The 27,545-nt window shown below is 43.5% G+C and overlaps 1 protein-coding gene across 4 annotated transcripts in view; it reads right to left on the bottom strand.

Annotated features, from left to right (window-relative positions):
* LOC121601543 (G protein-coupled receptor kinase 2) overlaps nt 1–27,545 on the bottom strand; it is a 64,712-nt gene that overhangs the window by 18,386 nt on the left and 18,781 nt on the right. For all 4 annotated transcript variants that reach the window (XM_041930359.1, XM_041930373.1, XM_041930366.1 and 1 more), the window contains 4 exons: nt 9,999–10,094; nt 3,923–4,043; nt 879–1,192; nt 538–637 (listed from right to left, as the gene is read on the bottom strand). In XM_041930359.1, the coding sequence (XP_041786293.1) occupies nt 538–637; nt 879–1,192; nt 3,923–4,043; nt 9,999–10,094 (631 nt within the window). The remainder of the gene's footprint in view (nt 1–537; nt 638–878; nt 1,193–3,922; nt 4,044–9,998; nt 10,095–27,545) is intronic.

The following is a 27,545-nucleotide window of genomic DNA, read 5'->3' as shown; positions in this document are numbered from 1 at the left end:
TGTTGTACAGCAGACTGGGGAAATTCGAGCAATGCAAACCACAACCAGCAAGAATAGTTTCATCCGGTGCAACCATCCCTGCTGCCGCCATTAGTGGGTCAGGTTTAATCCCTTGCCCAGGGACTTCCGGCATGTCGTAATGTTTTCAGCAGCGTCTTCATCAGTACCCCATACATCCGTACCGGTGGAAGACAGACGGACCGGTAAAATCGAGCAAACATTCATCTCCAGCTCAACAAAACGATTGCGGTATCGGTATTTTGCTTGGCATTGGCTTTGGTATTTTACAATTTCAAACCACCCCTCTTTTCCCGTCTGTCGGCTGTGCATTGCGCCATTCGTGACGAATTCAAACATCACAGCTCCACTGGAGCAGAATGCGCCTGCTGATTACATCGAAATGCGCACAAGGATGATGATATCTTTCGGTGGAAATGAAATACGCCAAGACAGAGCCCGGGTCCTGGGGCACACTTTGAGCGGCACTTCGGTGGTGGCCGGTCGTCTTCTCAACCTCCTGTCCCATCGCATACGTACCTGTGGAAGTACATTGAAGCCTCAAATTCCCGGAATGGTTCGCCGGCCAGGAAGGCCCGCACGGCCGTAATGGAAGCCTCGAACAACTCTTTGCTGCCAGCTGAAACGACAAGCGTTAGAGAACATAGGGCGACGGTTAGACGATGGCACTGATGGTAATCGAATGGAAATAGCCATTTAGTAGAATTGCATCGGATTCAGTGGAAAGGGCAGAAAGCAAGCGTGCCGAGCAGGAGGGCTGATCTTTCACAATCGCCCTCGTTTTCGTCGTTCCCTTGCTATCCCTGCCCACTGTCCCCGCTTCTTCTTTTACTCCACCGTTTCACGCACAGCACACCTACTCGAGAGTTTGGTCCGGATCTGTCCCACCATGTCATCGTTCAGCACGTCCAGCACGAACTCGTCCTTCTCGTTGTTGATGGTGTTGGTGGTGACCGAGTTCGAGCCGGTCAAGCTTTTCTCCGGGTCGTCGTGGTTGCTGAGCTTCTTTGTGTCACCACCGATGCCGCTATCATCGTCGCACTTTCCACCGTCACTATCGCATCCGCCGCCTCCGCCACTGTCCTCGCGCTGGCTCTCGGTGCAAAGACCGAGGTAGCGCTTTGCGACCTCGAACGCCAGATCGACCCGGTGCTCATCGGCCGCAATTTCGTATCTGCAAGCAAGTATAAAAATGGAGCATACGTTAGAGTGAAGTGAAATCAGCGACAATCAGGCTAATTACATCGTGCGCGGATCGTGCCATAGTGTGCTCTGTAATGCCTGCTAGGGGTTATCTCCTGAATGTTTGTGATAGTTTTTGTTGTAAATATTTCAAATTTTCATTACAGAGTATGGCTACAAATGAATGATTCAATATTTACTTCATTTTGAATGCATTAAGCTGATACAGCTTCCAGTGATACTTTCGTATTCCGAACCAAGTGGCTCTCACCTAACAAACTCGAAGCTAATACCCGTTTGCTAAGTGCTTTTAAGATGCTAAACTACATCCCTCGGATCGTTGAATCGTTACCCTTAGGAGCTCGTACGTCAAATTTGGAACCTTCTTTCGCTTCATTCTACCCGCCTGTCACAGCCAATTTGTTTCACTAACATCACTGGATAAGGGGTAAGGGGGTGCGCGCGGGGTTTAATATGATACCGTGCAGTGTCTGTGTACGTAGTTCAAACAATTGCCATCATAGAAAACACAGCACAGAGCACAGCGAGCTAAAACTTTGCACACCAGCATGCATGCTGCACTAGCAACGCTGCACCCGATGCCATACGATGGTGTGTAGCATTCTTGTGTCCTGGAACGGGTACAGGAAAGTTCAACCAAGTTCATACCAAGAAGACACCCCTGCCGTTTCCGCGATCATTCCCCCAAGACAACGTCAGCCAAAATTGCATTTGCCTTAAAAGCTAGTTTCGTTCGGTTCTCAACGCCAGGAGCGTTCCCTTGCCGGGCCGGCCCGGGACGAAGATGCACATCTTGGACAGGACGGCATCAACACAACGCGGTGATGGTGTGTCCCGGATGCAGCAGGATACAAAATTTATGGCCCTACTTTGGCGCTTGCTGTAGTTTGCTTCTTGACGTTTGCCACAAGTCGCACATTTTTCCAACAGTGTAGGGGAAACAGGAAGCAAAGGATGAACGTATGACGCTCCACTGGCAGCGCTGCTCGGTTTGTTCCGGGGGAGCAAAAAGCAGCAGAGACGCAAGACTTTAACCAACACCAGGGCCATGCGCACGAGGTCCATGCGCAGTAAAGTGCGCTCGGTTCGGTGGTGGAGCTGTGCTGATGGGGGCAGTGTGGTAATTGTTAAAATGTGATTAAAAACAAAAGCTCCACGGTGTGACATCATGGAGCAATGGAATATTGCACCATCGAGCAACCTGGACCAAGCGCAGTACGAAGAACGGGGTTCGGAATCTGGGAAAACTCTCTGCCAGCGAGTGTAGCGACACGTTCATCTGATGACCGGAAAGTATAAAAGGCCAAAAAACCGACCCCAGACCGAGAGTGAAGTGGCACCATAATTCATTTTCGTTTCAAACAAACGAACGACCCAATTCCCGATGGAAATTCGAACACACTGGTAGAGAGGAGAAAGCGAGAAGCGAAGAACACCACATAGTAGCTGCTCTCTAGCACAATTATTGACGCGATTAGTTTCTGCAGTGAAACGTTCCGTTCAGCCTCGTACGGAAAGCGGTAGTTTAGAGAGCATGTACTTCTCGGAATAGAATGAAAACCTAAACACCGCTTGTTGATGGACACTCTTTGACGAAATGTTTTCTAGCGTCAATGTTAGTGTACCCACTCGTTTCACGAAAATTGATTTGTTGTCTGTCTAATAGAAAAGTTAAATAATGTTGTGTGCTTTAGACGTTAAACTACTTGATTTTGTTCTTTCATCCAAACAGTTGATGCCTTTGGCATGTGGATATTTGTTCAATTCCGGCTCCAAGTAGTTGAGGAGCAATGAATAGAGCAAACCCGTTTTTATAACAACCAAATTGTTTTTCAGCAGTTTATATTCAAATAAGAGCGCCATATCCCCTTACCGTATGATGCCAACGTTTACGTACGCAAGAAAGAAAAACTGCTTGCACCAATATACTGAACCATTTTCCTTTTACGTTGCATGCTGTAACGGGTGTGCTGATCTTTCCTCATATTTGCTCGGCGAAAATCGAAAGCATGTTATATTTCATTCCGATTCTCCACGCAAGCAAGCGTCACCACTGCGGCAAGAGTGCTTTTCTGGCTAGCTGTTGAAAATAAAGGCAAGCGTGTACGCTTCTTCATTGTGCCAAAAACAAAAACGATTGCCATTGTTTTCCGGTCTAAGCGGTGTAAGCGAGAAGCCAAACCACCATTCGTTCGTTTGGCATTTTCTTCCGTGTGTCCACATATTCCACAGACACAGCAGAGCCTTCTTCCGGAAGGATAGGAAACACATCGTTCTTCCTGTCGCCGCCAGCTTGTGCGGGAACAGTTTAGAGCGCGCTGGGTTTTTATGATAGCACCATTAACCCACATATTTCCGCGGGATTATATTCAGCATTGGAGCAGCATAGATTTTCCGTGGCACGCGATAAGCAGTAGAACGGCAAAAAGGGGTTGGGTGTGTAATCCACTCACACGCGCGAAGGTTTACGTTCGTTGCGCTGCGTCAGCGAAACAATGCTTGCAGGCGTTCCGAAGCTATCATCCCCGTGACAGGGGCGTGGGAACTAGAGTGGAGGAGGATTTTCTAATAATTCTAGCGAATTTTCAACTAGCACAAGCTGGCTCAGCAAAACACATACCACAGTCATATATTTTCCTTGACGACAACTGTTACGCATGTGACGCACATTCCACTCTCTGGCCCACGCTACTACACTTACCTTGTGGCATCGTCGAGAAAGGTGATGTACCGGGAGTACTGGGGCCGTTTCACCTTGCAGAACTGACGGAAAAGCTCACGTCCAATGGGCTGCTGATCGACTACGTAACCATAGCTTACATCTGAAACAATAATAACCACAGAAAGAAAAAGCGATAAGGGAAGTGACAAGCAACTACAATACTTAATGATATAGAAGGTATGAAGCAAATTTACAGTAAGGCGGTTTACAATTTTTAAACAAAATTATAATTCAATCAAGCATTTATTCAGCTTTAACATCTCTAGAGATCTCATAGCAAATAGGTGTCCAGAAAATTATTCAGCGAGAGTCTAGTAACAGCTTTTTTATACTGTCAAATAGAATCTGACAGCCCAAAATGGAAAAACGAGCTTATTTCAAACGAGCGACCTAGAAAAGCCTGGTGGGCAGAATTTCGAAAGCAACCAACCATGTCTAGGTCCTGAAGAAAATTGACCAAGCGAGAGTGGCGGCGCCCACCACCGCTTTTGGTCAAAGTATCGGCACCGAATAAAGCATTAATAATCCAACGAAACAGCGTGGGACAAATCCTACCGTAAAAGGAAAAAGGGCTCAACCCGAACTTCAGCAGTTCACACAGCTGAGAACATTCTACTACCATTTGACCCCTTTTTCTTGCACACTTGAAATTTAAACTCGGTGGGGTTCGAGACGCTGGAATCAAATTAACTATGCGTTCCGAATGGTCGGTGTGCAATGAAACATCAAAGGCAGGCTCCAGGCCACCGGAAGAAAGGTTCTAAAGCTTCATCTCGTCCGTACCCCGTGCGGTCAGGTGGAATCAGTTTCCGGCGTTATATTGTTGTCTGGTGCTTTATTATTAGTTTTTATTTCAATGAACCGTATTTTGATGAAGTGTTCTGACAAATCTCCTCACTTATTTTAAACTCTTTTGAAAGTGCAACCAATGCGAAAGCATGTTTTGAAAAATGTATTAGGATTAGCAAAGGAGTAAAAGATAATGAAATGTATTATATCGACGATTGCTCACATCAATCCTGTTTGCAATCTCATCGAAAGGGAAAATTACGATTGATAGTCCCATTGATACCGTCGATCCCTCTATCTCACTATTCTCTATTATGCCCTCCTTCTACGATGCCCGTTCTATTTCGTCATCAACGCCCGTATGAGCTATAATAAATTGGAAAAAAGCAGAACGTAGACGTGCATTGGGTGCAATGAAGTACGAACGCATTGAGCAAAAATGCAGCAGTCCACGCGTTACTATGTCCGGTTCTGTTCTCGATCCAACGTTTATCACTCTTCTGTCCATCCACGATGACTGCTTTCTTACGACTCAAACCGTACTCATCGCCCGATGTGAGCGTTAATCTATATTAATGGCTTTGACCTCGCCCGGACACAACCACCTACCTACGGATTGAAGTGCACTACCATAGAAGAAATGTAAACGATCCGTTCTATTCGAACCGAAAAGGTCTTGGCCGTCGAGACAGCGTAAAGTGATGTCACACCAACGCGTACATCGGCTAAAGTATGATCAAGATTTGGTGATCGTTTCATTGAACACAGATGACGAATTACCTGATATTAAAGTGTGAAGAAAAGACCAGCTATTAAATATACCAGATTATTCTAAAATATTATCAGTATAAAGCACATCAGTGTTAAGATTCTTGAAAGTTTCCCACAAAATGTATCAATAAGCAACGAATACACCATCAACGAACAGCAGCAAGAGTGAACAAAGGAACAGGAATTTAATGACACAAATCGTTACACTTTTGCGCCGTAACAACCTTTAAACGAGAAGGAAAGTTTCCAGACTACACGAATAGCGTACGGCTTTTCCAGTGTCCATCATTTATCCAACAATTTTCCCCCATATATGCCCTTGTTGGCTTCGAATATTTGGCATCAGTACAACATGACTAAGTGCTGTCGCATCGTGTCGTATGTGTGCTGGCGTCTTCTGCCCAAATGCTGGTGAAAAGGAGCGCCATTCCAGCGATTTTACCAGACAGCCCGTAGTGCTGCAAAGCGGCGAGCGATGAAGAGGTAGTATGAAACGACCGAACATTTATCTCATTACTTCCGTCCGTAGCATAGCATATTTTACCGGTGCTACCCACCCAAAGCCCCTCCAACTTTCTCGTCGATCATCCTTTGCGAGCACTTTATTTTTCGGTTTGCTTGCAATAATGCGAAAAGTCGAGTACAAGATTTATTCCGGACATTGCAGTGCTTTCCAAGTCAATTACGTGCTTGTGCTATGGCCCATGGACGATAGTGGCGATAGGCTTGCAGGACCCTATCGTCCACATCTTCAACTACACCGGCCCATGAAACGGGCATTGCCATGGAGCTTTGGGGACGGCCCACCAAAGTTCGCCAAAACATCATCATCTCTGATGAGATCCAACGCAGCCACCGACGTCGTTATTCGTTTTTGGCGTCTGAACAATTGCGTGCATGTTTCTTCAGCATCCAAAAAGCATGGTCTTTTTAATATTCTTGCTACCATCCTTTATATTCAGGTCCGCTAAATGTGTGATATCCTTTATTTTTTCTACTCTTTTCATCATCCTAAGGACAAACTCTTGTCACGCAATGTTATTTTAATCAATTTCATCAGCTCGTAGTATTAACACGCGCTAGAATAAACTCCCTCAGCAGAGTCGTTCTTCCTGTACTCGTGTGCTCTTTGATTTGCTTTGATTCTCCCTGATTTCTTTCGCTCGCTTCCGTGCAAATGAACATAATTTCATTTCGGCTACTGTATTTCGTTCATTTGCACGAACACATGCACATAGCACCAATCATTTATAGTACACCACTCTTGGAACATCTGCACCCCGCCAGCGATTTTGCTCGCTGCATTATGACTTCATTATAATATAATAATAAAAGCACTGATTGCGTTATCGCGTCAAAAAAGCAAGGAACCCACACCGACACGTGCAGGGTGCGAACGGCGAACATATTGTTAAACAAAAGTAAAAGGCTGCGAGGGGGTAAATACCTCATTACGCGAGGTTGATGTATTTGATTTTGTTTTATCTTTTATGACTGATATGATAAAAAAGCCCATTGGGCCCAAAGAAGAGAAACATTATATCAAACAAATCGGGTTACATTAAATATTGCGATGGTGCGATCAATGACATCACACTGCGTTTTGTAATAAACTGTAATATATTGACAACTACCTACCTTAAGAAATATATGATTTAATATTTTGTGAATAAAGCTTTATTTTCTATTTCAAGATAACTTGCGTGATATTCGTTAGACTTCGCTTACAGCAGATATAGAGACTCTACCAGTCGAAGAAGTTTGCAACAATAAATTAAATTACTTCCATCCGTAAACCATGGAACGTAAAACTGTGCGGCAACAACTTTATGTCCCAGTAAAGCGGTATGCTATCAAAGAAAACAGCATGAAACACGTGACCCCACGCCGGAGACATCCAGAGCTCGGAGACAGCAAGTTGCTAAATAAATGGCATTTGCTATCCCGGGGAACTCACCTGGATGCCCGGGAGGTGACTGTTTGGCACTGTTTCCAGGAATGCTGATTAGATTTTCCAGCAAAACCACACCACTGGGAGAAATTTTCGTACCGAAAGCAAACAATCGATCGATATACGCGCTCTCGGGTCTGACTTCCGATTCCGCCCGCCCCAGGGCTTCGTGTGATTCCTCATGGCGTGCTATGCGAGATTCGGTCATTCGGTGGATAGCTTGGCCAGGGGGAGAGAAAGCATGTAATTCCCATCTTTTTAGATCATCTAAATCCCATTAATGTCAGACGATGAAAAGCATGGAGAAATTGCCTCACACTGGGACGCAAATCCTGCGCATGGGATGGGAAAATTCATGTCCTTTCTCCGTTGGCTGCCAACCCCGTCCGTCGTGCCTCGTACCCTCCCGCCGCTTCGACAGGTTTGGTAGATCCGGTAGCAAGCACACCGGCATTTACTGTTTGCATTCACTAGTCGTACATCTATATGTTTGGAGAAAATCGTTCTCAATCTTATAACGAATCCCAACGTGAGCGACATGGGAAACTTACCGCCGACACACTTGAGAAGAATCGTAAACCAACACACACCAACACACGCACACAAACAGAGGGTACACCAATCCAAACTGTCAAGTTTGCTCACGTGTGTGTACACCGAGGGGTCCAGAATGCAAAGAATGCAAATAATGTAACACCACCACGTACGTTCGCCTCCTTCGGTTTCGCAACGAGATAATGGTGCATTGGCAGTTGGCTTACATACAATCGCTTTCTATTACATTGCTATCAGCAGAATTGATTTGCTTTCTCAAGCAAATGTCACCCTACTCCACACTCTATTCATCGGAGGATTACATCGATCAAAACGCACGCAGCAGTCACAAAATGCGATTGCCAAGCAACTTAGCAACTAAATTCCAAACATCTAAATGTCTCCGCTAGCCTATCGTTTTAAAATCGGTGGCAGAAGTGACGGAGAAGGACAGGATTGTGCACTCCGTTGTTTTCCGTTGGCGCAAGGCACGGGAAAATCGATTACAGAAAACAATTGATTCAATCCAGGCGCTCCTTGATTAAAATACTGGCCTGTCTCTGCTTGGTTGATCGATTCTTTGTGTAAATGTTATGACAAACAGATATTACCATCAGTTTTCATCTTCACGCAGACTCACGCATACAAAAGTATGATCTAGAACGCGAGGAAATGGGTGTGGTACAAAACAACTTTAAGCGTTAAAATATAATGAAAGGAACTTTCGCTGGCTTCATGTTTCCATTTGAATTACCGTGTGACAACACATAGTTATAGAAAAAAATATTCTTTCCTGGCATCAACAATCCATCGATTATGTTCACACCAAACCAACCGAAATCACAAATTTGATTGGAACCCAATTCACTCAGCGTATACACACAAAACGTGTGCGGAAAGTGCAGACTTACAAGCGTTACAGGACCTGCTTTGCATTTAATTACATCGTATCCATTTCCCAATTTACACATTTACTGCAGAAACATGGAAACTTTTTTTTACACTTTTATGATACATCTATCGTAAATTGTGAAAGCATTATCAACGTAGTTTCAACCGAATTTGTACCGATTTTTGTCAGTAATGTGCTATCTATTACCTGAGAACATCATCGACCGTTTGCTTTCCACTCAACACCACCCCAAACAGAAAGGAAGGTTCCATCAACAATGGATAATTGTGCATCTGTGGTATATTGCCGGGGTTTTTAACGACCGCTATCATCAACCCCCATTTACAAGGGGAAGACAGAGGGGTATAAATGCACTCCACACCCACAACAGGACCTCCCCTGATGCTCCCATAATAATTGGTTGATGTGAAAGTGGTTTTATTGTACTTTGTTTCTCCCGCTGGCCCGTGTGGGTGTGTTGTACACACGTTTGTCCGTCCATTCACTGATTGCAAACGAATGGGACGAGCCCAAGCGTTGTAACGCGCGGAAGGATTATTTATTTGTTAATTAAAATTACTATAAATTAGCTTAAATTTATCGTTTTTTTTCTGACGTGCACTACTAATCCCAAGCGCAAACAAACAGACGTGAAGTAATTAGAAATGATTAATGTGGTTCCTACTGCGGCGCAAGTAGCATTTAACTAGCGATACAATAGCTTGTTGAAATCTACATCCAACATCAAATCTACTATATTTACATTTTACTTTTACGAAACTATTGTCGATCTCTCTTAACCCGAAAAATTGTTTTTGCGAAGAAATTATTAACCAATGTCAAATCACGTGACAGCTTTTTACCGCCTACGTCGTCGTCACCATAGCAATTCTTGCACATGCCATCTCCATTCCATGCTTTTAGACATTCTTTCTTACAAGCGAGTGAACTTTCGCTCCGTCCCTTCCGCTGATTGTTTGAAGCCAGACAAGTTAACTTCAAAATATAAAACAGCATACAACGCTTTCATCTTGTGCCTCAATTTCCGGTGATTCAATTTACTGTGTGACGCCGGGGAGTCATACCTGGGCCCCGCCTCGCACACCAACCAAACTTACCTATTTTGTTCTTGAGATCGATGCATTGCGATATGTGGGGAAACTGAAGGATCTTGCGCCATTTTTTGCTCTTTCCTTTGTTGCTGTCGGAGCCTCCTGTAAAAAAAGGAAAAGAAAAGCCGTGGGTTACATTCACAAAAATATGTAGATGAAGTATATGAATTGGAAGGTTATTCAGTAAATAAAAAAACAGCCCCAACATAAATCACACGACGACCGTACGCCGGAAGTGGCAAGGGTCAGAAAAAAATAGAATGAATATATCAGCACCTTGTTAGATGAGGAGATTTTTTTTCTCCCCGTTTTACTAGCTATAATAAAAAGGTTCATTTTGTTACGGTTTCCTCAGCGAATGCTACCGTTGAATACCGGGTATGTGAGAAACGAAGCCCCAATGCGTCCATTAACATCAATTTGGTGATGCAAGTATTGAGGACATAATTTTCTGGGAGGGAAATATTACGTCTTTGCTTGAGTCTTTTCGATCCCTGGACTTGCATTTTTTACAGGATGGTGTCCAATTTTTTGCCAAATACCACAAACAACCAGACCCTAAACTGTTATCTTCATTTCCAAGAAGGCCAAACACGACCTTTCCCTACCCGATGGATCTACCAAATAGTGCCGAAAAGTATATTCTTCTATCATTTCCACGGAGCAGCAGCAAAAGATATTATGTACACAATACCACACTCGACACAGCTGAACATTGTGAGAGTTTGAATACTTTAGATTTTGTCAAAACTCCGATCTGATACGATCGTTGACTACACAATAACTTGTATTACACTCTACCACACTAAACGAACAATGCCTGGCGGCATATCCTTGCAAAATTTCTAGCCGATAAAAGAGGCACAAACACACACACACAACCAAACAAACAGCAATGGTAAACAAGGGTCCCACAGAGTAATCAAACGAACCCGCCCTGCGGCAGCAGGCGACAAGCGGTAATTGAAACGGAAACGGAACAACATTCCACCGTGAAACGGACCGATTGCAGTGATCCCTCAGGGAGTTAGAGAATAAATTAAATGCGAAAGCAACGTACAGTACAGTATTGAACGCACGGTTTAAAAAAATACAAGAAAAGTCTCCACCAACGCGACTGCTCCACGTGCAGGATAGATAGAAGGGCATCAGAGTAGAGAAGAACGGTACAAAGAGATATAGGGGGGAGCAGAAGCCCGGTATGGAAAAATGCTCTATTGAATTCCAGCACTGGAATGAGATGAAACATTTGTGTTGGCACATTTAGATGACGAGGTCGCCGGAGGGTAGGAATATATTGGGAGTAGAATTTCAGTTCATTATGTTGAATATTATCTCCTTACAATCAGTGATTAATGTTAACACCATGCGAGTGTGTTCTTGCATGAAATGGAAAGCCCCGATAGCAGGATGCAAGGATCAGGAGGATTATAATCGTTTCTTAGTAGGGGGAAAGCCGATCAAAATGGACACGTTAAGCAGTTTCATGAATATTCATCTGAATTGTCTACGAAACACAACACACAATACACTCTACTGTTAAATTTTAATAAAATTGCCACAAAACCTAAAAATCGCAAACATATAGAAAACTGTAAAATAAAAATTTCACGTGATGCTATTTTTACGCGTGGTGGAAATTTGGCATAGCTCTGGGACAAACACGTATACAAAACGTGAAACGTCAAAACACTGGGGCATAACGGACAACAGCGCTTAGGTAATGGTAAAAGCTTTTGCGCACGCGTTGTGAAATGTGTTCTCTTCCTATCTGTCGATTAACTGTTCCGGTATCCAGAACAATGCAAAATCTTCCAAAAATATACTTTAAAATTAAAACACTTTTTACGCGTTTCAATGGATAAAATCGGATGGTTGAAACTATGCTCGTATGCTTTATTCTATGGATAAATACAACACCATAGCCTCGCCAAGTGCCATATGTCAAAATAAACAGCCCATTTGTCCGTCCCCGAGCATGATTGACAAATTTGCCCCAAATTGACATTATGTTAATGGAAACATGCAATTTCCTCCTGAAACAAGTCACATAGATATACATTCAATCGTCCTGCTTTCTTCAGACCATTTGTATAGAAATAACATATCTTTAAAAATATACCACGTAAAACACCAACGAATTCCAGCGACATTAATTAAAGCTATTTTCAAAGTGGTTTATTTTGACAGTTAAATTATTATTTTGACAGTAAACCTAATTTTTTTTCTTGATTGTTGTTTAATAACGAGTTATAAAACTCACATGGTGTTGATAAAACACTCCAACGAAGTCGGAGTGTCCGACGAAGTCCGGAGTCGTAGTCGGAGTCATTTGGGGTCGGATTAGGAGTCGTCGAAAGACGGAGTCGTTCGGAATCGGAGTCGACCACAGTTTACGAGAGTCGGAGTCTTTCGGAGTCGGTCAGTGTCGGTTGCCGGTGAAGGCCGGCACAAGGATGATGTCACCAAGTATTGATGTCATCGATATTCTTGGAAAACAAAAACTCCTGTTTACGTAGTGTCAAACCAAAACAAAAATTCCAAAAAAACCAAAAACAAAATCAAATGCGAAACTAACCGACTCCGACCGACCCCGGATTCCATTTGATTCTGATTCCAGCCGACCCTGAGTCCGATCGACTCCAACTCCACACGGAATCAGTGGTTCCGATTTTGTCGGAGTCAGGATCGGACTAACAAAAACCGGAGTTGGATAGGAGTCGTGGATGCGCTCCATAGGGCACATCACTAGTTCACACACAGCTCCGGCTAGGCCCAATGCCAGATTTAAAACCGCTTTCCCAAACTCGATCGAATAGGAACGGTAGTTGTAGTTGCCTGGATGCAACCATTGCTTTAATTTATTTCATGAGTATCCTGAACATCTCAAAGGAAATCTCCTTTCTGTATCATTATGACAATCGTTCCCGAATTTGATCGAGTTTGGGTAAGTGGCTGTTAGTTTTAAACCCATCGAACATCGAAACTAAATAAAAATATGTTTATGGTTTGCGAATCGCACTAATTGTTTGGTACTAATCATTTAGTTAATGCGACCCACGATGATTTCCAAGAACACAGTTGTCATCAAGTGATAACAGGCAATCCAAATGAGTTGACATGACGCAGCATAATAAAACAGACTAAACCTATTCAAGCTAGACTTCATTGTAGTTAACGGAAGCTAGATTGTCAACAATTGATTTGAAGGGTGAGCTTTAAGATAAAAACAGACAAGCAGTCCCTACTGCACACGCCAAATGCTAGATATATTAAACAAGCTGACAAGGCACAACATTTCTACAAACCATTTCGCTGGCATTCGTGATGCCCCAAAGCCATGCTATGCTGCTGGTGGCGGTTGGTGGCGTGCTATGCTCGAGTTAGTCACACGCTTCGTTAGGTTTGGGAACAATTTCATCAATCAGCCTTTTCGCTACACCGCGGTAGAGCCCGGGCGTGTTGTGGTGAAATACGTGTGTTTCGCGGGAACGGAACGGTGCCGAAAGTGCTCGGTCACCACCGGTCAGTACCTCTGCCCCTTCCCCTTCTATTTAACTCTCCCTCTCTCTCACACACACGCACACACACACTCACACACTTTCGTTCCCTTTCTCGAGGGCATACAGCACATTCAGTGAAATAAACTACAGCAGCGTTCCACGGTTGATGTTGCTGCAACCAGTGTGCCCGAAATCAAAAAGCATCACGGAATCATATCCCAGACTTTCGACGTCGTTTTTGTGTAGTGAAAAGCGCGCTGGCGGAATGTACGAAACCCGCCACAATGTATTTCAGAGATGGGATACAGCGAAGCACTACCGGGGGAATCAGGGAAATGCCGTTCATTTCGTTCAATCGAATCAATTGTCTACCACCATTTATGGTCAGGGAAGTTGTGTGAAATGAGGCCGGTCGGGGGCCAATTGATATTAGTTTCAATCCCGCTCCCACCCCCACAACCGACCACTGCCTAGACACACCCGACGGAATATTAGGCCGTAATGTATTTTACTTTTCAAATGTTAACCAGTGCATCGCTACAGAGTGACTCCGTTCTGCAGAGTTGTAGCACGTATGTATTTCCTCTACACACACTTCCGGTATGAGAACTTCTACCCTTTCTAGTACGGGAACGCACCATCCAGTTTCGAGTTGTGCACCACCAAATACACGCAGACGTTGGTTTGAACGGGACAAGGGATATTATCGCACACATACACCACGCTCACTTTCCCAAGCAACATTTATCAACCACGGCGATATTTAACGAATGGCTGAACGTGAGCTCCATGCAAGCATGAAATTCTCGATCCATTTCATACCCCATCGGATCCCGCGCGTGTGCCTGAGGTGCTTTTGTCCGTGGTTGTCGCACGATCCGTGGTAGTCGCACGTGGAAACAAGCGATCCTGCTGAAAAGTAAAATGTGATAAACGAATGGGACACCGAAATGAACCGAACGAACAGGATATTAAACTCAAAGCCCGTATCGTTATCTGTCGTACCCACACGCACACACACACACGCACATGGTATACTTTCTTGATTTTCAATCAATTCAAAGGCTCGTACCAGTGGACCAATAATTCGACGCCACCTGACGTCCCCAGGAAGGAAGAAGCAAAGGACAAATTATTGATGTGGTGTGGCTGTGGTGTCAATGCTCGATTTACATCCGCAACCCTCGTTGATGTGCTGTCCAATTTAAAATATTCGCCCTGGTTCGCCGATAGACACATAATCGATTGTTTTTTTTTTTTTCACAAAACGATGTCACCGAACGTCACTGCACCCGTCACAATGTGCCAAAATGTGCCAAAAGAAACCCGCGGAAAGTATTGCTTTTACAGCATGCTCTTGTGTATAGGGCAGAAAAGAAAGGAGGAACAGGCTAAAGGCATGCGCTAGAATCGTAAAACATAAGCTGCAGGACGAGACCGCAGGTGGCTAACGGATTGCTCCATTATCGTTTATTGTAGACGCTTAATATTTAATGTTGTATGCTTTGGCGCACACAAAAACCAAATATTTGGTTTTATAGAAAAAAAACTAAACATGCGCTACTAAAATACTTATTTTTAATGTGCATTGAAGGCCCCTTTTGATTTTTTTTAAATAAAATGGAGTTTACGTCTATTTTTAAAGTTTAACTGCTTTTTTTGTTTTTCGCTTTTTACTAGCTTAACTAACGTGCTAATTCAGAATGTGAAATATCTTTTTTTTATTTTGATTTTTTCTATTTTATTTGTAAAATATTTTTTCTATGTATACGAACCGTATATGTAAACGGCTCCAGAGTTGGCATCGAATCGCAATCGAATTCTTCTTTTCCAAATATAAATTTTAAGCTGTTTACCTTATTATTTTTTTAAATTAATATATATTTAAGAAATTTTTGACTCCTCTGACAAAATCTGACTTTACACAGTGTTTTAAACATACGATTATAAACACATCAACTTACGAGCTTTTTTACTTTCTGGAATGGACGTTGAGCTAGTGAAAATAGTTTATTGACATTTCGTTTCTGACTGGTGAAACCGTCTTAGTTAAATGTACACTCATTGCTTTCACTTACTCAACGACATCACCTACTATTTGTTAAAAAATATCGAGAAAGGTGTATGAAATGTATGACACCATGGATTGGTTACATCATAAAAAGGAAGTGGTCTTATTTATTTTTAAAAATCACCAAAGAAGTGCATTTCAAACATTGCACACATAAAGCGAGCACATAGAGTACGTTTTGATTGAGAAAACGGTTGGAAACGTCCCTAACAGCCAGGAAATATTGCTTCCATACATATGGTGGATGTAGAAACCTTTTGTCAACGTCAAGAATCGCACGCAAAAAAATAGCAAGTCTGCAAATCCATCACGTGACACGCCATACCCATTTACAAACGGCTTCCCATGCAATGGTACAGGGCAGTGCGCAAACGCTTCCTGCCAGCAGTGCACAAACTCGGCTGCAACTGCATTCATCTGCATCGCCGTCAGCGATCGTGGTGCTGCACATGCACATTGCCAGCACAATACACGTCCGTCACGTCAGAGCGTCGCTGGTGATGGGAGCAATTTCGTGCCGCCAAGTAACGTTGCCACGTCCAAACAAATGGTTCACCTTCGCCGTCTATCCCCCCCCCCTCCACGGACGGTTCCCTTCCTCTTCCTCTTCTACATGTAAATGCGCACCAACTGCCGACCGCAAACTTGATCACCGTGCTTGTTACTTTCTTGTATTACACCGTAGCAGCACATTTTTTACCCAATTTTTGCTGGAACGCGATTGCAAATCATTGAAAACCGCAGACGCAGGATTCTAGTTGCCCGCGAAACGGAAACGGCACGCCGATAGTAATGCTGCGGATAACATTTCCATTGCCGTGCATCGAGCTACCGATACATGTGACGTGCGAGCTTTTACGTGCAGCAGCGATACGAAATCGAAACCCTTTCTGTACACACCTAGGCACAGACACACACAAACCGTTTCGCCGACGTCAAAGGACCGATCGATGCTGGGTTCGATTGCACGAATTGAATTTCCTTGCATCGTATTTATTGACCGCACTGGCGCGAGGGGAGAACGATTGTTATGGGCGATGTGACTGTAGGATCAACACAGATTTCGCTGCTGCACGGCTTCGAAGAACGAGAACGTCCAGAATGCACCCCAAGGACACCAGTTTCTTGCGGTGCCAGGAAGCGAATGTAGCTGAAACATTTCGCACGGTTTCAAGTATTGCGTCGTAGGTGTATATGTGGGTTTACATGTGCGTCCCACAGTTAGTGCAATTTATAACGTTCCGTTATGTTGACAAGCAGGCATGGGCAGCAACACAAAGCAAAACAAAATGGCAAACGTACAGTGAATATTTTGACTCTCCTAAGGCACGTTTCAATTGCATTCAACCGTGCATAGATGTAAAAAAGGAAGAAAAACAAAGAAAAACAACGTATAAATGTAACGAGAGCGTGCACTTGTCCATGGTCAACGGGTCGACAGACAGAAAAAGGGAAAACGAACGGTTAACACCCCCGACTACCCACCACTCTCTGTGTACCGTTAGAAGCTTAACGAATTCGAGAGCCGTAGTAGAGTGAAACCAAGTTAAGGGCTGACTGTATCAAAATATTGGGCATACGCTAGGGGGCCATTGCCTTTCCATTGAAACTAGGTGACTTCATACTTGCATTTTTTACAAGCCAAAAAATTAACATCAAAACTATTTGCGGTACACAATTGTCGAAATTTAATATGGCGGAACGAAACTGTCTATAAGGTGTGCTTAGGAAAATTCAACGCGGATGATAAATATTCCCTAGCCACTCAGCCAGCTTGAGCGTTGAGATATTTGATGAGAGTCTCCTTCATCTTATTATGGGCATCGGTCATCGGTGTTTTTAATCAAGGGTTCACGGGATAATGCAAACCACTTAAAGAAAATTGATTAATTTCCAATTAAATTCGCTGGCGATTGTTGATTTTATCAAGTAATATGATTCTTTAATGTGAATGTAAGCTGTCTGTTAACGAACTTTGGTCAATTTTACCCCAAAAAAAAAACCATACACATGCCATTTTCTAAGCAGATCCATTCCAAAGCGATTTTTATCTGGTTGAGCCAAAAAAAACCAGTGCTGAGGTAAAACACACACACCATAGCAATGGGGCTAATCTCACCTTAACAACGCACCAGATCAACGGGGGAAAATGCTCCAATATAAATGTCAACTATAAAAAAAACTAATTCTAGTTTGCACTGCACTTAGGCCCGTGGCAGTGCTTTTTCGCGAGCGATTTTATCGGACGTGCTCTGTCAAAATGTTGTATGGAATTTGCCAGATAAAGTCTGACGACGAAATTGTTTGGATTCGTTGTTCAATGTTATCTGTCAAATCCCATATAAAATATTGACAGGCCTTCCGATAAAATCGCATTCGATGAAGCACAGACACTAGCCTAACTAAAGCATTTTGCCCCGATCTGTTAGATGCATTATGCCCCAGTTCGTAGTTGAAAACATTTTTGATTAAAATACGTGTAAATATGCATTCTTACCGACACAAAATTTAAAGCTCTAATTTGATTAAACAGAACAAACATTCACAAAAAATAAATAAAAAAAAACATCATACCATTAATGTTTTTGTTTTATTAATATTGGGGCTCTTTGCGATTCTAGTCAGCTTTTTTGTATGGAGTTTGACAATTGGAGGTTGAAATCATGTAAACACTCCGTACAAAACCGGACACAAAACTAGCCTGCGATTTTTAATCTAGATTATTGTAGCATCAAAGCTAGAATTAGATTCGAGCATCTGCTTGAAGAAATGGCAAAATAAGATGGTGTTTTCATTTATCCCATGGTGCATTAAAGAGATCAGATGGTGGAATCTAGAATCCAAATGTATGTAGTTCAGGTGGTCTCATAGTCTGTTTTTATAACCAAATTTGAACATCACTTTTTGACAGAACGGGTTAAAACTTTTCCTCTGCTTTCTGGCGACTTTCCGAGTACACAAACACTCTTGAAAATTTATGTTCAGAGGCAGAAGCTATAAAAATCAGCCTTCTAAATACATACCGATTGGGATAAGCCTGTATATTACACCCACTTTGATAGCTCGAAAACTGCTATACAATGCAACCAGCTGACAGACTGAAATTTCAGTCCCATTATCTGTTTTTGTGCATGAAGCGCTGTTAAACTCTCAGAACGACGATAGTTTAGTTTTTCTAACGGTAAAAGCCTTGCAATGTATAACACGGGAAGGGTGCATTTTGCCCCGGAGGTGCATTAATCCAAACAACCCTTACAACCCTTAGCGTCATCCATAAACTACGTGTGGTCAAAATTGTAAATTCTTTTCCCCTTTTCCTCTAGTGCAACCAATTGTAATTAACACAGACTCCCCTCATCACTATTCTCCCTCTGCTCTGTTAATCATTTATCTTTTTTTTTTTAATAAAAATTCAAATTATTTTCATCTTTGCAATTTAAATAAAAATATAATTTATCTTACTCCAACCAAAATTAATGTAACAACAAAGTTATTGAAGAATTATGTTTTGAAGATACATACCAAGATATCGAATACTCCGCACCAGTATGTAATAATTCGTAACTTTGCCATCTGAGCACCAAGAGACGTCTCAATTCAATGAAACGATTGCAAATGAAGCTTACAGAATTCCAGGCACTACTGAGCCAAGTAGAAACACTCCAGACTAAACCTGCAAACATACTGTAAATTTCTTTTCGAACAAAAAAGCAAAAACGTTGTAAACGGATGCAACATCTCAAGCAAACCGCACCGGCCACTTCGGTCAAGGCGAAGAATTGACGGAATGCATTTCACGCCGTTAATTACAATTTCCTGCCCATCCATGTACACTTACGCTGTGTCCTTTATCCCTTGCATCCTTCACTCTTCACTCACTCAAACGTATTCGTCTTTGTACGGCCAATGATACACGATACAAAAAGCATCGCAATTTCCCGGCCTAGCTATTTGCATCCTAAAGCTCGAACGATGTAACGAGCGCTATTATGACACAATCGTTACACCGTGTGTGGTACACCGTTCGGAACAAGAACAAGCACTAACGACTGGATATTAGATTAAATGGCGTATCATCTACAGCAAAACAACTGATTGAATAGTTGCTTCGCTCAACTGAAGGCACTTTCGTTTGAAGGTGTAGCAATCATCCGCCGAATATTCTTTACGGTTCAATTACTGTTGGGGTTACTTTATGGTGGAGAAAGGATAAAGGTACAGGATAAAGCTGCCTGCCGTATCTCCAAATTGTACACCGGTTGCCCTTTGCATGTTGCCGTTCCAACCGGTGCGTTCCCATGATCTTACAAAGGGTCCTACTTTTAATTATCCGAATCAAAGATGAAACACTTTCCGAGCGAGTTAACGACCCAGCGGATAATTAAGAAAACTTTACTAATGACATTTGACACACCATCGACCACAAAACCGTCCACCCAGCGTATCGGGTAGCCTAAGGTTCTGCGAGCTTGATTCGCACCGTAAACGCCAACGCTAGTGCGCGACTCTGGGAACCGTCGCTGTCTCGACTCTGTAGTGACCGAACTTACATTATCCTTACCCAACACGTTGACACTTTATATGCCAGCACCAACAGCAGCAGCAGCACCAGATACTCTCCGTGCCCTTACAGAGCGCGTCCTAACCTAAGCTCGATGGTAGCAAGAGCACAAATCTTTAATTCATGAAGACGCACACTTAATTATCCGCTTCGCGAAACTCGGCACCGCGCGCGTCAAGGTGTGCTTGTGCGTCCTCTCCGGACGGAAGGCCGTCCAGTTCGCAAACACGATGCAATCGCTCTGAGCCGCGTTCCGCTCAGCTGTCAACAACGGGGTGGTGCGTGCTACGGCACACTTCAATTAAACTAAAACGCGCTTGCCACGCCGTGTTAAGAAAAGACCAGTATATAAATGGTTTGCTGCTGGAGAAGAACATTCTTCCAATTTCGTCCACGATTCGTTCTTCGGCCTCAACAATGGGAGCTTTTTCCACGCCTTCCCCGTGCCCAACATTAAAGCAGTCCAATTTGCCACTTTCTACCACTTTTCCCACCGCCGCCCTGTTGCACACAAGCTCATCAAGCTGCGATAAGTTCCGGCTTTGGCTGCATTGAGTAGAAAACGATACCACTCAGTCCAGTGTTGTAGTGGCTCGCCGTCAACCAAAGCATCATCATACAATTGCCCAGAGAACGTCGTTTTGACGGCCACCACACCGGTTGGGGCTGTTGATTGGATACGATACCTTTTAATTACCACCCACTTTTCCTCTCACCGTCCCGGAGTCGACGTAAGCCACCTTCTTGAAGTCTTTTCACGGTGCGCTGCATTAGGCTACTGGCAGCAGAAAAAGGAGTGTGTTCTCACGCTGACGACGCTGGTCCGACGACCTAGTCGCGGGTGACGCGCGCAACACGAGCACAAACAATCGGAGCACAATAGTTATGGGTCGTTTGTATGGGTCGGCACAGCATAAATAGTGTGCGGACTCACATTAAACGATCGTTTCGTTAACAGGCGTCGCTAATTGCCGCTGGCAAATGGCACTTACTGACGGCAGCATGAATAAATAAACGCACACCCGACGGTGCCTGTTGGACATATCGTTGCTGTTGAAAAGCACGTTAACTACCACTTACTTACACACACCCAATATCGCACACGCACTTCATTTTGATCAATGAAGGAAAAAAAGCAGCATCAAGAGCCACTCTCAGGCTGTTTTCGAACTAATTTGCCCTTCGATCGAAATTCGATTCAAAGACATTATTCTATGCCCCCCGCTTTCTTGCTTTCATGCCGCCTATCTGTACACCTCCTTCTCGACTGATTTTGGGCTGAAAATGTTTACACAATTGATAATCAAAATTCCTTCCTAAATTGATTCGCAGAAAGCGGCATTTGTGGTCTTGGTGCGTCCACCATCGCGCGGCCCATTAACAAGCCTCTTGTGTTGTTGTGGATATTAGATACCCGAATTATGCTTTACCTCCTCTCTGTGGCGGCATTGCACAATTATGAAAGTAAATTACTCTCCTAACCATAACAACGTGTCCTTTATGTTTCCTGCCCGTCCCACGAGTGCCTCCGGGGACAAAGCTTTACATTTTAAGACGGAGTACCGCCGGTTCGACAGAAATTACTTAAATGTGGTAGAAAATGCGATTTCAAGATTGTGAACGATACAAGTAACAAGTAATGAAATTATGTTTTTAGTAACAAAATATATTATCTTTTCTGCTCAGAGATTCGGAGAATGTGTTCATTTTTTAATTTTTTGTAACAAATAAAAATATAATTCATTGTGTCAGAGTGAACCATCCACAGTTCGCTACCCTATTTCATATTCATATGTTTAAAGAAGAATACCAGTATCAAATGTCTGATTATTGCAGATTTTGTCAGATATGGGGATGGGTACAATAACAAATAATAAGATCTATGTAGCAAATGAGAATTGATGTACAGATTGATGAAGGAACTGGGACTAGACAATAGGGCTTAGATGAAGACTTGGATAAAGACTGGGGAAGGAAAGCCGAACAAATTAAGAATAGGCAAAAACGGAGCAAATTCCGACTTTCAAATATGTTTTGGAAGCTTGACCCGAAAGGTTTCATTTCCGCAAAAAAAAACCTGATATAACAATTCAAAAATGTATCATCAATTACTCAATTACTGAAAAATTGATTATTGAGAATCAATCAATTCAGCAAAACGACGCTAATCACGTAACCGACCGTATTCATAATAATCGAAATCCATTAAATTCAGCGTTGTATAATTTATTAATTTTGGCAACATAAGGATACTAAATAAATTGTAATCTTCAAAGATAATGGTAAACTTAAGATCGATAAGAAGAGATGGCAAAAATAAAAACAAATACAATAGAGTTTAAATCATTTTTTTGTCATTTCTGTGGAATGTAAATCCACTGATAGTGTGTAAGTCTAAATCTTATAGTATCTAAAAGATAGTACATAAAAACTCACATTTTTATAAGGCTACAACGAAATGTTTAATTACCTTGTTTAAACCAGAAAAATCTATAACGCTTAATTCGACATTATTTACCCGTCGCCATTGGATTCCAAAAATTTCCAATGTGCATTGCAATCTAAAATGTTGGGAAATTATTGTCCCTACCTTTACTGAGCATCTTGCGTAGCAAAACAGAATCAATTGCCAAACATGTTAACATGGACGCTTCATTGCACACGGCTAAAGTAGCGTAATTCAACGTTGCGAAGCTCAGCAAAGTCTCCGCGGAATATCGTTTCGTCGATATGCCTAAAAATATCCCGAATCCTTAGTAGCTCCAGCCAACGACACTCGAAACAATACCACAAACAATGCTCGAATGTCGTTCGGCAAACACCGCACATGTATGGCACATCCGTCGAACGTTCGGGCTCGTCGAAGATTGCCGTTTGCGGCGGAACAGAAGACTCGGCGAGTTAATCGAATTCACTTTCGATTATCGGAAACAACCTTTCGCATGTCGTTTGCAGTTCATGCTTGGCCAAGCATGGAAAGCAAAAAAAGAAAACAGCCACACACCGAGCGAACGACGAGTCCTGCCCGTGCCAGTGACGAGTCCAAACCAGTCCGCACTGCGCACGATTATCCTGTTACATCCTTTTGCCCACCACCCCCGGGGGAATATGCACTGCTTCCCATTATTTCTGTTTTACATATCAATGAGCGGTGGTGGGGCGCCTGTTTACTTCGGAGAAGTATTTTTGCCGGTAGAAGCAGCGCAATAAACAAAACAAAAATAAACACACACACACACAGAGGAAACCATCATCACTTTGCAAATGAAATCTTTATTCATTTGAGAGGCAGGCGCATCTGAAACGCGACTGACTAAATTGTACGCCAAACAAGCGACCTTCTCTAGTTTCTTTGCCGAAGAATTGGCACATACCGGTCGGTCCCCTTTGATCTTTGCCGCCCGGAAACGTCAATGCCACTTTTTTACACTACATAAAAAAACTCATACAATTTTTATACACTCCACTGCTTCACTTCAAGCTGATCACTAGAGCTTCCCGTTGGCGTGAAACGCTTATAATACACGACGACACACGGCATCTTCATATACCGCATGTCATGTTGTCGCACAAACAGAATATTAGCATCAATTTTCACCAATCCGTTCGCCATTGGTAACAAGCTAATCAAGTTCGAATTTCAGAAATGGCGGTAAGTGCAATTCGTGCGCGGCATTTCCAAAAGGTGTAACCGCGGACGATGCTGTAATTTGTCGAAATTGTATAAAGCGTTACAATCAGTCCACCGGTCAAACGAAGGTAATTTGCCAGCGACTTCTCGATCTCGAAGCAAGTCGGGCTGGCGGCTCGCACACCAACCACACCTCTCACAAAGGTGTGATAAATGTAGTTATAATTTTCCTAATTACAACTACCGCCTGCTGCCCGATGGACGAGTCTTACGTGGCCACACGTCAACTGAGCAGCTGGTACACCTCCACCATGCTGATGCTTAATAACCCTGTGCACCGGTGAACAGTGCCATTGAACGTACCTCTGTAGACGGGTCTCACAGGAAAAACCACTACACGACAGCGGCAAAGCAAAAACCACCGGGCTCGTCGAATCCGAACGAGGTGGCACCAGCCGACACGTCGACAGGAAGCAAGCTAATCGAATAAAAAAAGTGAGAATCAAATTATCATTTTACGAGGTGGCAGCATCCTACAATAAGGCCCGCGGACAGACTATTGGCTCCAGCGAAAGAACGAAACACAGGAAAGCTCACCTCGACGACCAGAGGGAGAGCTTTTTCTGTTCGCTGCCTGCAGACAGAAGCTTTCTCGGTACATACGATGTAACATACAAAATCGATCCGCTTTGGTAACTCTCTGGGCATCCGAAACGGCCCTTAGACTACACAGAGATCAGACTGTGTGTAGCTGTGGCATTACAACAGCTCGAATATTCACACTACTCGTCTCCTGTCTCGCTGGCACAGATGGAACACGGTAAACACTCTATATCTTGCCAGTCAATTGAAAATCTGATCCTCTCTCTGATTTTTTTTTCGGGATCGCTTAACGAAGAGACTAACGCCGCATCAGGGCGGTGGAGACGAAGTATACAAGGGTGCATGTTTTATTTGTATGCAAAACAAACATACATACCCACCGCGTGTATGTCAAACCCCGTCAAAGCACTTGGAGGCTGATGGGTCCGGGTCGGGGGATAGTTCACGAAAGGCAGGAAACGAAACATGAACATGAGAAACGCAGCGGAAGGTGCGATTGACGTTGCGAAACGGCGCGCTGTGCGGCCAGCCTAGGTGACGCGACCCGGGGTTCGGCACACACACACACACACACACAACCGACGTCATTCGGAATCCGTTTGCTGCTGCGCGGTTTATTGGACGACGACGGCCGTCCGGCACCGCAAGTGACTGTGATAATGAGAGCTCTTTTCCCTTCGCGCTTCTCTTGCTCGTCGTCATCGCCACTTGCGCTGACTGAGGTTGATGATCATGACGACGACGACGACGACGCTGATGTTGATGATGATGATGATGATGATAATACTGATGTTGCGCCGCCCAAGCTTTGTACTTTGGATTGTAAGGTCGGCTGCGAACCAGTACGGGGCAGTTCGGCAGCGCTCCAATATTTTGCTTTGCATTTGCCATCTTCGATCCTGCAGCAGCCCATTCTGTCGATGAATGAATCGGCTTCTGTGTGGAGGCGAAGGAATGTTTATACAAGACGTTTTTTTGTTGTTGTTGAGTGTGTACATGTGACTTCGTCCCACAATATCCATCTCACAGGAAGCGTAAAGTCGTAAAAAACTGTAATGTGCCACCATAATCTGACCATTAAAACTCATCAAAATCCCAAAAACATCCAGAAATATGGCGAAATATACATGAAAGTAATTTCTGTTCCAGATTAGGCGATACACGTCAAATGTAAATAATCGCTCGCATAATTATCAACATTTTTTTTTTGCTCCATTCAAATACCAACTGAAAGACCGACTTTTTGGTCAACGAAAACCCAACCTCACAGCACTGTTAATAATCGCACCGAAACGCTACGAGACGGTGTGCGTTAGCTCGGTCCATTAGTGGCCGGTGGCGGAGGGACAGACAGACGACGCAAGTGGTGGCGCTTTGTTTACTCACAACCAAATCACATGCCAATCTCGGCGGGGCATGTGGCACTGGGAATAAATAAACGGGTCTCGGGGCTGTTTAGGTCAAGATAAGCCCGAACTGGAAATAGCGCATATTATCACCCTTATCTCGTCAGTCGGCCGGCTTATGCTGTCACACCGTTTTCTTCGTCCCGTGACAAGCCAGTGGCACCCCAGGGCCATACAAGGTTAAGAGAGCAAGCGGACATGAAGTGGATGAATAAAAGGATGAAAAAAAACAGCAAGAAATGGATAATTTCAATCAATTGCGTATTTACAATCTATTAGGGCTAACGGCATAAACTCTTTGCTGATTTGTTTTCGATCGGTGCGATGAGAGTAGCATTGTACCTACGAAGTGGCATGAAGACTCATACATGAACTCGGAACTAAGGACAAAATAGTCGGTTCTCGAGCGATGCTAGTAATCCAATGCAAAGGCATTAGCGTAAGTCCAATAGTCGAAAATAATGTATTTCAGCATCTATTAGTAGTCTAAATTTATCGAGGAAATGATTTCAGTATAAAATAGGTTCAAAACATGTTCTGCTCTAGACTTTCAGGTACCCCACCCGGAATTGACGAAATGACAATGGCCTAGTACCGAGTAAAGATTTGATGTGAATGAAAGGTTCATTGATTGAAGCGCTTTGAAGCCCAACGTCAAAAATCCAACCGTATCCAACGTATCCAACAAAATACCCTTCAATTGTGTGCTTTTCTGTCAAACCTGTCACAACAACGTATCCTTCAACTTAAATCCTTACATGATTTCAAACAAAACGATTCTTGATATCTTTTCAGCAGTCAGCAACACACATACCACTTCCGAAGAGTTATGACCTTAACAAACGGACGGATAAAAGCAGATACGACCCTGCATAAGTGGGGCATCGTGGATTTTTTATTAAACAAATCAAACCAATATATGAAGCGGCCCAGCCACTGGTATCTACCAGCTCAATAACAGTTGCGCTGCGTTGTGTCCATTTTCCAAAAAAACAACAACGAGGATTTAGCTGCATTGCGTGAGAATAGCTCTTCAAGTGGATGCCGCCGCTTATGGAGCGCGCCGACGCACTACATCACCGTCAGCGGACAACTTCATCCCTCATCTGTCAATGTCCCGGCCCGGCCCACGGACGGACAACTGTCAGGGCAGCGAATCCATGACCTCGACCTCTTCACCGTCGTCAAACCGAGCGGATTCAATCATCAAATCGGCTTCCTTCTTTTCGCGCAGACATTCCTCCATCCTGGGATTCCGATAGTTTTGTGTATGTGTGTGTCAGCAAAAAGGGTTTACTATCAACACTGAAATTTGTAACCAGTGTTTGATTTTGGAATCGCTTTCGCGCTGTATCGCCCTAAACCCTATCTATTGCTATCACGATTCGTCGAAATCTATCAGCACCCAGAGATGGCAAGGCACTGGGTGAACGAGACCGTGGCAGCTGGTTCATTTTTATTAACGTGGTGAACCTACCCTGCCGTCGTCACTACCGAGCGATCGTGACGTCACACATGCGCGGATTAGCGAGAAAAGGTACGTCAGCGATCAATCCAAATACAACCAGCGAGCCCATCATATACGTACCACAACCGAAACGGATATGACGACGCCTTTTCGTACTGTGTGCACAACGGACGACCGACCCACTTACCAACAAAATAATTACCCAAACACATTTCTCTAACCCAACGAAATTGTACCAAGTAGTCGATCGATTAAGCCATTTCGGATCATGCGGACTACTGGGCCTATTCCGGATGTCAGTGGCACACAA

This window comes from Anopheles merus, chromosome 2R (genome assembly GCF_017562075.2).
Source record: "Anopheles merus strain MAF chromosome 2R, AmerM5.1, whole genome shotgun sequence".
Taxonomy (NCBI): Eukaryota; Metazoa; Arthropoda; class Insecta; order Diptera; family Culicidae; genus Anopheles; species Anopheles merus.
The sequence above is the reverse complement of the archived record's forward strand: the minus strand, read 5'-3'. Positions and strand labels throughout refer to the sequence as shown.